Source organism: Erinaceus europaeus, chromosome 4 (genome assembly GCF_950295315.1).
Source record: "Erinaceus europaeus chromosome 4, mEriEur2.1, whole genome shotgun sequence".
NCBI lineage: Eukaryota > Metazoa > Chordata > Mammalia > Eulipotyphla > Erinaceidae > Erinaceus > Erinaceus europaeus.
In genome coordinates, this window is record NC_080165.1 from 30843859 (window position 1) to 30853518 (window position 9660).

General features: G+C 48.8%; 1 protein-coding gene across 1 annotated transcript; it reads right to left on the reverse strand.

Moving 5' to 3' along the window:
* Window positions 1-397: 397 nt before the first annotated feature.
* Window positions 398-3172, reverse strand: FOXQ1 (forkhead box Q1). The gene has a single exon (XM_060189159.1). It carries the CDS (start codon window positions 2522-2524, stop codon window positions 1283-1285), a length of 1242 nt encoding a protein of 413 aa, XP_060045142.1. The 5' UTR covers window positions 2525-3172; the 3' UTR covers window positions 398-1282.
* Between the last annotated feature and the right edge of the window lie 6488 nt (window positions 3173-9660).

The following is a 9660-nucleotide window of genomic DNA, read 5'->3' on the forward strand; positions in this document are numbered from 1 at the left end:
AAAATAGTCTAATTCAAGATTACTGTGTCTTTTGAAATATTAAGTCAGAACCATTTACTTGAGAAAGTCTGCTTGATTACAAGCTTGTTAATAACTCAGCTTGACTAAAGGAGGACCTAATTTACCTATTACTGGTTCTTGAAACTCTTCAGTAGAGAAACTCCAGAAGTTTTGATTTGAAGACTGAGAAATCTTATTGATGGGAGTCCCATACTGGAGATGCATGAAGTAGTTCATCAGAGAATGAAACCTATAGAATAATTCTACGAGGCCTTTACAGAATTGTTCAGAGAAATATTTTGAGTCTCCCACAATTAGTTTCTTGAGATTTAGAGCAGAATTCTTTTTTTTTTTTGGGGGGGCGGCACACCATCTCCAACCCACAATCACAAAGTGCTAAAGTCAGTTGTGAGTTTTATTAAAAAATAAGCACTATGCCTGAGTTCCATAAAATTTATACATGAATATATACATAAACACAAATAAAATAATATTAAAAATAAAAATCATACTTGCTTTCATGTGGCAGTGGTCCTAGCACCCCGCGGATATTTTACCAACTTTTTCTTGAAAGAAATTACTTGGTCCAAGTAGACCACAGGTAGAGATCACAGAACCACGAATAAAGCTGTAGCCCGTTGCCTGCAACATATTCAAGCCAGGTTTCAAAAATATATAAATAATTTACTTACAAAACCCAACAGTATTCCATTTTTTTCTTTTTTATATTTTGGCACAGTGAAGCATTGGTCAATAGCAGAGAAGTGACTGAAAATTATCTTTCACACTCAACCATACCTATAAATGTCACACACATACACAGCGCAGGGGGCCAGAGACACCCCAAACAGTAGTCATATCATTTATCATATGAATTGGTTCCCTGATGGTAATTTTTTTCACTTTCTTTTTTTTGGACAAATCATAAGGTGCGAGCGGCGGGGGCGGGGGGGGAGACTAGTAATAAGGAGAGATTGGGCAGTTAGAATGGAGAAAAAAAAATCTTTTTGAGGGGAAAGAAGGGGTAGACTTGGTCAAGATATGAAAAGCTATGTAGAGTTGCTTTGGTCCTCTGAAAAGTTAGAAAAGACACAAGAGAAAGTTCTGGACTAGTTGAAACGCTTCTGTCAACAATAACAACAACAAAAAGCTTTAGGCTGAAGGCACGTTTGATGGAGATAATCTTTTTCAAGTTTCCTTTCTTCCGAAAAGAGAGTGCGAAGCCCCTGAGTCGGCATTCCCCCCCGCCTCCGTGCCCACTGCGGCAGGGCCCTGGGTGGGTTCAGGCCAGCAGTGTCTCCACCGGGTAGGGTAGGTGCGGAGCTGGGCCGCAGGCGGAGGCGGCCTGCAGGGCAGCGGGGAGCCGCAGGGGGCAGTACAGGTGTGCGCCCTCGCCAGCCGCGGGACCCCGGAAAGGCTTGGTTGGGGCCGCGGCCGACAGGGGCGACAGCAGGAGGTGCGGCGCGGGCGGTGGTGGCGGCGGCGGCGGCGCGGGGGGCGCCTCTGCTCCCCGCGCGCCCAGCAGCGCGGGTTCCACCGCGCCGTAGGCGCAAAGCGGCAGCAGGGCTGCTCCGGGCGCGCCCGGGAGGAGAGCGGGGTAGGCGGGCAGCGCCGGGGCGCCCCAGGGCAGTCGCGCCGCGGAGGCCACGTCCCCGTCGCGGCGGCTGCGGAAGGGCTTGCTGAGGATGCTGTCGATGGCGAAGGAGCTGGAGAATTTGCCCGCGGGGCTGGCGCGACCCTCCAGGCGGGCAGGCGAGCGCGCGGCCGGCGAGGCCGGGGCTGCGGGCGCGGGCTGCTGGGGCGCGGCGGTCCGACCCGGCGCGGACTCGTCGGGTCCCAGCCCCGAGGTGGGGGCGGCCACCACTCGGTGGCTGAGACGCTTGCGGCGACGGCGGAAGACCCCGTCGGCGAAAGTGTACTCGCTGTTGGGGTTGAGCATCCAGTAGTTGTCTTTGCCCCAGGGCCGCGAGGGGTCGCGCAGCACCTTGACGAAGCAGTCATTGAGCGAGAGGTTGTGGCGCACCGAGTTGCGCCAGCCGGTGTAGCTGCCGCGGAAGAAGGGGAACTTGCCCATGAGGTACTCGTTGATCTCCGCCAGGGTCAGGCGGCCGCCTGCAGAGTCGCGGATGGCCATGGCGATGAGGGCGATGTACGAGTACGGGGGCTTGGGCCGCCGCGTGTACGGCTTGCTGCGCACACCCTCGCCGCAGCCCGCCGCCCCGGCCCCCGGCTCCGCAGCGCCGGCGTCCGCCTCTCCCGCCGCCGCCGAGTGGCCCTCCGCCTCCTCCTCCGCCGCCGCAGCCACGCCGGGCCCGCCGCCCCGGTCCCGATCGCCGCCGTCCGCCAACTCGCCGGCGCCCCCGCCAGCCACAGGGCTATGGGTCGCGCAGTCCCCGTCCGAGCTCAGGGGGTCGTCGCCAGCCGCGGACAGCGGAGAGGGCGCGGCGCTGCCACCGGTGGCCTCTAGGTCACCTCCCGGCTGGTGCCCGTGGGCCGCGCGGGAGTCCAGCACCTCTAGCTTCATGCCCGCGCACTCCACTCTTTTCCTTTCCGCTGGTGCCGGGGACAGGGCCAGGAGGACACCCCCAGGACCCGAGGTCCTCGTCTTGCTCAGCAGATCCCCTTTTTTCTTGTCCCCTTCCTAGGAGGAGAGTCCTCTTCCGCTGGAATTTTTCGTTGGCGAGGTTGTATTTTATTGGGTGACCCAAGAGGGGCGGGGAGGGAGGGTCTGGGTGGGTGCTGTCTCCAGTCCGAGGATTCGGATCTTGGGGGCGACTGCGTGCGGGGGTGCGGTTCCTCTCTCCGGTGCTCCGGTTCGTGGGGTTTGGGGTTCCCTGCAGGAGGGAAGAAGGGGGCGCATCTGCGATCCGTTCCAGAGACCCAGAAGGATTCTTCACTGGGAGGATCCCACGTCCAGGGCCGGCGAACTCCGCGACACGGAGATGGTGGCGACTGATAAGTGTGCCAGCTTTTCTTTTGGGGGGGGCAAGGGGAGAGGGTATGTGGAATGGGTGTCCGGTGTCTTCAGCTTTGAGCACCCGCGGAGCCGAGTCCCCGAGGCCGTGGCTCCCGCAGCCGCCTTCCCGCCCCTGGCCGCCTGGGTAGCATCTCCGCGCTGGCCGGTCGAGGCTTAAGTCCCGCGTCTACCTTTGCCGGGGCGCAATATAACCCCGCAGCGGCTCCGAGGGGCGGAGCCTGGGCAGGACTGCAGCAGGGTGGGGAAATGAGGTGGTTTAGGTGGCCACAGCTCCCCAGGCCGGCGCGCAACAGGCTGAGGCCGAGCACCTCGAGGAGCAGCGCGGCTCAGGTTGTTTGTTTTGGGTCCGCCCGGCCCCGCCCTCCCGCGCCCGCCAATGAGGAGCGCGCGCGCGGCGTGGGGTGTGTCCGCGGCCGCCCCGCCCACCCGCCGGCTCCGGGGCTCAGGTGTGAGCCGGGGTCCTGTGAGTCTGCACGGGTCCCCGCGGCCCAGAGCATCAAGAAGGGACTGGGGCTAGTAGGCGTGGTAGGGGCGCCCCTAGGTACACCTGGAGGTGCCGCATCCGGGGCGGCGGGACTCGTTGGGTCTCTCCTAGCGGCGCTCTGGAAAGCACTACCAGAAAGGTAGTGAAAACCACTGTTCTGGAAAAGCAGCTCCCGTCATGGCACACATCGACCTTGCAGACAGACAGCATAGAATTTGCAATGACCTCTTGGCAGTGTCACATGCCCCCTTCCCATGATTGCCTTTCTAGGCCTATCTTTGTTTTCCATCTACCCCTCCCTTTTAAAAAAGTGATTAAACCCCCAAAATACTGGACTTGAAATTGCATTGCCTTTGCGGATGACCTTGATCGCTAAATGGCCTCCGACTTTCACTTTTCTTTTGCCTGCCTTTACCATTTTCTTTACCTGGATGATTTTGGGCGGAGAACAGCGGTGTCCCCCGCAGCTCCTGTGGCGTCTGTGTCTGGCGCGGAAGGTGATCCAGTGGGACCCTCCAGACGGGGGTGGAGCAGGATCCGCACTATTCCTGGGTTCAGACTGTTAATAGGAATGTCAGGCAGGGTGTGTCTCCAGAGGCGGAGAGCGCGACACATTTGCGACCATTTCTTTCCAATCTTTGAGCGCCTCCCCCACGCCCCAATGACTTTAGTGGCACTGTTAGAAGATGTTAGAAGTAGGGGTGGGAAGGGGGGATACCTTCCTCTACCTAGGATCTTGAGTCCTGAAGCCTATGCGGGGTCAATCCTCTAGGGAAACAATGGCCTGGCCCCCAGGAAGGGCCTTGTCTAACCCTCTGCCCTGCCACGCTGAGGTTTTCTCCTTTTTCCTGCCTTTGTTGCAAATGGTGATGGAACCAGGAGTGTCGGGGGAGCTCACCTTTGATGTTTATTTGTATTATTTCCCACCATTTGTGTAGAAAACGTATACAGTCCTCTCTTATCTCTATGCAGGCAGTTTCGGAAGGGGAGGAGTGACAGGCCCAAGGAAAGCTTGTGTTTGGCTAAACACAAGCTTGACTGACTTCCATTGAGCATGGGAATTGAGAGCTGGATGAGGATTCAGTTCAGCCTTCATAGAAGGGATGTTCTGAATTCGGGCCTTGGGAGACTGTGGTCTCTGGACCTGGAGAGGGGAGTGCACTGGGTCTAGTATAGAGAGAATGTTGAGTTAATGGTAGTTACCCTCTTTTGACCTCTGGAAGTGGGCAAGACCGGAAGACAAAGGCCCATTTTTAAGAGACAGGTTAACCAGTGAGAGGGATGAGGTGGGAACCCTGGTTGGTTGTACAGTTTTCCTGGGATACTCCAAGGCCCAAGTTTCCCCACAACACTTTAGCCACCAGTGGCCAATGACTGACTCCAAAGAAACCCAAATTATGCCCCCCCCCCCCAGTTGCTTCTACACTCAGTTTAGGGTAATCCCCTCCCCCTCCTTGTTTGCATTCTTTCCTTTGTCTGGTTTCCATGGGCCTACTTCATCCTGGTCCCACATCCACCTTACTCCTATCTCTGATTCCCTCAGGCCTTCCAGTCAAGTTATTCTGGGGTCTTCCCATTAGTTTGGAAAGTTCCATTGAGTTACATACTGTTGGCGGGTATATTGTTCAGAGATATAGAAAGATTTCTGGCACATTGGGTCCCACTCATACCTGCCTAAGTGCTTTATGTTAGGGCTGCTGTTTTGTCCTACTTCTGGGGAAAAAAAAAGCCAATCAGAATGGACTGCACATTTCTTTATGGCCCTTGTATGAATAAGTTAAGCTCTTTTCTTAGATTGAGAGTAGGAAGGTGCATTTCTGCCTTTGAGGATTTCCTGGGGCCAGTAGTTATGGACTCTGGGAGACAGGTTTACAACAGAGCTCATTTGCTTGGGCAGGTAGGACAGAAAGCAGAAGTCTAGCCTGGGGGCTGGGGGGGAGGGAGGATAGAGACACAACTTTCCTGGGGGGGGGGCAAAAGGTGTGTTGGTCACCACTAAGAAAGTAGATCCCTTCTTTGTCCCATTTTCCTCCTTGTTCCCTCCCCACCCCCTTGTCCCCATGCCAGCAGTAGACCATCTCCTTAGTCTATTTCATGATCTTAGTTGGGGAAGCACTTGGTCCTCAAGGCTGGGTCACTCATGAGTAGTTGTCTGCAGGTTTAGAACCTCAAGAGTGTTTTGGGAAAGGGAGTGAGGTGGAGGTGGGAGACTTCTCAATAGGAGTATCTTATAGTTTTCTAAATTGACTTAGAATGTTGGGGTAGGGATAAGCAAAAGACTTTGGAAAGGAAGAGCCTTCATGAGTATCTCAGGTTGTATATCATATATCACATGGATAAGATGAAAAGCTCCCCAGGAACTAGAATGTAAGCCCCATTAAGGTAGGAGTTCTGTCTGTTTTTCTTTATTTCTGTGTCTCTAGCCCTTGCCTGAGAATGACTGTCACATTATGCCTTTCACTGAGGTAGTGTTGCATTTGTCTTCAGTCTTCAGTTAATATTGCAAATAAAACTGCTCTTTCTCTTTCTGGTTGGGGTTGGAATATCTGCTTTTTTTTTTTTTCTTTTTCAATCAGGAAATCACTCCTTGCAGATATAAGAAAAACACAGCAGCTCTCAAAGAAGTATATTTCTTTTCTGCATCTCAACCCACAGCAACCTGAAGGATGACTATACTTTTAGAGTTTAGACCTTGTAAAAGCATCAGCATACTCATAAGTTGCCCCAGAAATACTTGGGGATTTCTGCTCCTAAATTCTCTGTTCTTCGGTGTTCTGCTGTTCAGAATTTATGGACAGCTGGGCTTTGATTTTAAGCCTGGGAATTTTTTTTGTTTTTAATTTAATTTTATTTATAAAAAGGAAACACTAACAAAAACCATAGGATACAACTCCACACAATTCCCACCACCAGAACTCTGTATCCCATCCCTTCCCTTGATAGCTTTCTAATTCTTTAAACTTCTGGGAGTATGAACCCAATGACCTTATATTTATTATTATTTTTTAAATTAATTAATTAATTAATTAGCCCTTTTGTTGCCCCTCCTTTTTTAAAATTGTTGTTGTAGTTATTATTGTTGTTGTTATTGATGTCATTGTTAGATAGGGCAGAGAGAAATGGAGAGAGGAGGGGAAGGCAGAAAGGAGGAGAGAAAGATAGATACCTGCAGATCTGCTTCACCATCTTTGAATCGACTCCCCTACAGGTGGGGAGCTGGGGGCTGTAACTGGGGTCCTTGCGCTGGTCCTTGCGCTTTGTGCCACATGTGCTTAACTCGCTGTGCTACCACCTGACTCCCAAACTTGTCTTTTTAAAATATCTAATCCTTTTCAGAGTGTATGCCTTTGAGATGCTATAGCTCTATTACTCCTCTGTACTTTATGTTTTTGATATCCATACTAAGCCTGGGCATTTTTGAGTAGGAACAAACTGAGAGGGTATACGTAAAGCTTTTTTAAGGAGTCAAGAGATTTTGGCACTGGAGAATATCTCCCTTGGCAGAGCCCTGCCTTGCCATCCACTGGGCCCTGGTTCTAGCCCAGGCATATCAGATGGGGAATACTATAGCAACACTGAGGGAAAGCTCTGGTACTGTTGTATCACTCACTTCTTTTCTGTTCCTTCTTTGTTGTTTGTAATTAACAAAAAATATTTAATATGATTTTCTGAATGGAAAAAATTCAGCTGGGTAGTAGTGAAATAGAATATACACAACCTCCACTCAAAACAGAACAAAGTTTCTACAAAGCCTTAATCTCATTCCTGAACTGTTAAACTGTGTATTGATAGTGACTGTTGGTAATGAAGCAATATCAAGGAATATTTTAAATGGCATTTTATAGTTTTTAGTCTCCTTAGGATTTATCTCTCAAAGTACTTGCTCAATTTGTATTTTTTTAACTAAATAGCTTATGACACCATTCATGTGCTTGAAACATTAGTTTTTGTCATGAGAACTTCCAAATAGTTACAAAAAGTGGAGAAAAGAGTATGTCTAATGAATCCTCATGTCCCTTCATATTCATATTCATATTCATAAGCACCAATCAACCTGTGGTCAGTATTGTTCAATCTGTAATTTTCTCCACTCCCTGCTACCTACACTATTAAGAAAGGTAAGTCTCAGGGGCTGGGCAGTAACGCACGCATAGGGTTAAGTGCATGCAGTGTGAAGCACAAGGATCCTGGTTCAAACCTCCATCTCCCCACCTGCAGGAGGTTGTTTCACAAGCAGCGAAGCAGGTCTGCAGGTGTCTTTCTCTCCCCCTCTCTATTTCCTCCTCCCCTTTCAACTTCTCTCTATCCTATCCAAAAAAGTTGGTGTGAAAAAATGTCCGCAAGAGTAATGGATTTGTAGTGCAGGCACTGAGCCCCAGCTATAACCCTGGAGGCAATCAATCAATCAATCAACCAATCTAGTGGTTAGAAAGGTGGTAACACTGCTCACCCCACCTCACCCCAATGGTAATTCTCTAATCAAATAATCTGTAGGCATTTTAATGATCTAAAAATGTTGACTTGTCTAAAATCTATTTTATTATTTTATGTTTTGTTATATGTTTACCATATAACAATATACCAATATCTATTTATTTATGTAAACACACAAACACACATTTATTTCTCTGCAAGAGCACTCACTGCTCAACTCTGACTTATGGTGATGCCAGGGGTTGAACCTAAGACCTCTGAGCCTCATGCACAATGTACCTAGTTTAAGGATACAATTAAGTGAGCCTTGTGATAATCAAGATAATAGATGTGTTTATCACAAAGTTGCCTCATGTCGTTTGTAATCATTCCCCCTCCTCATCGTTAGTCACAGGTGACAGCAAAAATTATTCTTATTTCTGTTACATTTATATGAATTATAAGATATATATACTCCCCCTCATCCACTTAAAACGTATCTTGATTGTAACTGGTTTTCATAAATTTGATTTTGAGGTTGCTTGCTAGTTTGTGTTTACCCATATTTCATATCATTGAATACCTTAGATCTGTGGATTTATTGTTTGCATCAGAGATGAAAATTCTTCAATTATTATTTCTTTAAATAATTTTGCTTTTGCTACCCAATTTCTAACTTATTCTTGAAATTTAGTTGCATTTGTGTTTCTGAGTTTGACATTGTTCCACACTTTGCTGAGATTTTGTGATTAATTGGTCTTCCTCTATTATGTAAATGTTGTTTTCAATGGGCTGGCTTCACAGGCGGGTAACAGACGACCAGGGACTCATGGTTGAGCTGTACACAGTATCTCTTTATTCATGCAGGACGCCGCACAATCTAAGCCGAGCTAAGCTAAAACTAAACTAACTAACTACAAACAATCTTGTCTTTATAAATATACTAGCCCAGTAGGGTGGGAACAGGATGTGACGCAGAGAGGGTGGAGAGAAAAGTGACTAGTGAAAATCAGGGTATGACAAGGAGAGGGGGCGGAGCAGGTGAGAATTCTACCACTAAACCACCAATGCCCTGGAGGGAAGGTGGTGCTTGTTAACAGAGGTTATGTAAATAGAATGAAGTGGTTATGTAAATAGGATGCAGTGTTAAGCAGGGGGGATTTAAACCAAATGAAACAGAAGGGGTTTTTAGAAGCATACCAACATGTAAATATATATATATTTTTAAATATTTTATTTATTTATTCCCTTTTGTTGCCCTTGTTGTTTTATTATTGTAGTTATTATTGTTGTTGTCGTTGTTGGATAGGACAGAGAGAAATGGAGAGAGGAGGGGAAGACAGAGAGGAGGAGAGAAAGATAGACACTTGCAGACCTGCTTCACCGCCTGTGAAGCGACTCCCCTGCAGGTGGGAAGCCGGGGTTTGAACCGGGATCCTTATGCCGATCCTTGTGCTTTGCGCCACCTGCGCTTAACCCGCTGTGCTACAGCCCGACTCCCCATGTAAATATTTTTATTACAGTGTTTCTATGTTCACTGATCTATTCTTTGCAGATTCTGATCAGCTGCTAGACTTGTCCAGGGCGAATTTCCCTCATGGTTGAGCTGTACGCAGTATCTCTTTATTCATGCAGGACGCAGCGCAATCTAAGCCGAGCTAGACTAAAACTAACACAACTACCAACTAACTAAAACAAACAATGTTGTCCTTATATACTTTCCAAGTAGAGTGTAAACAAGATGTGACATACAGAGGGTGGAGAGAAAAGTGACTGGTGAAAATCA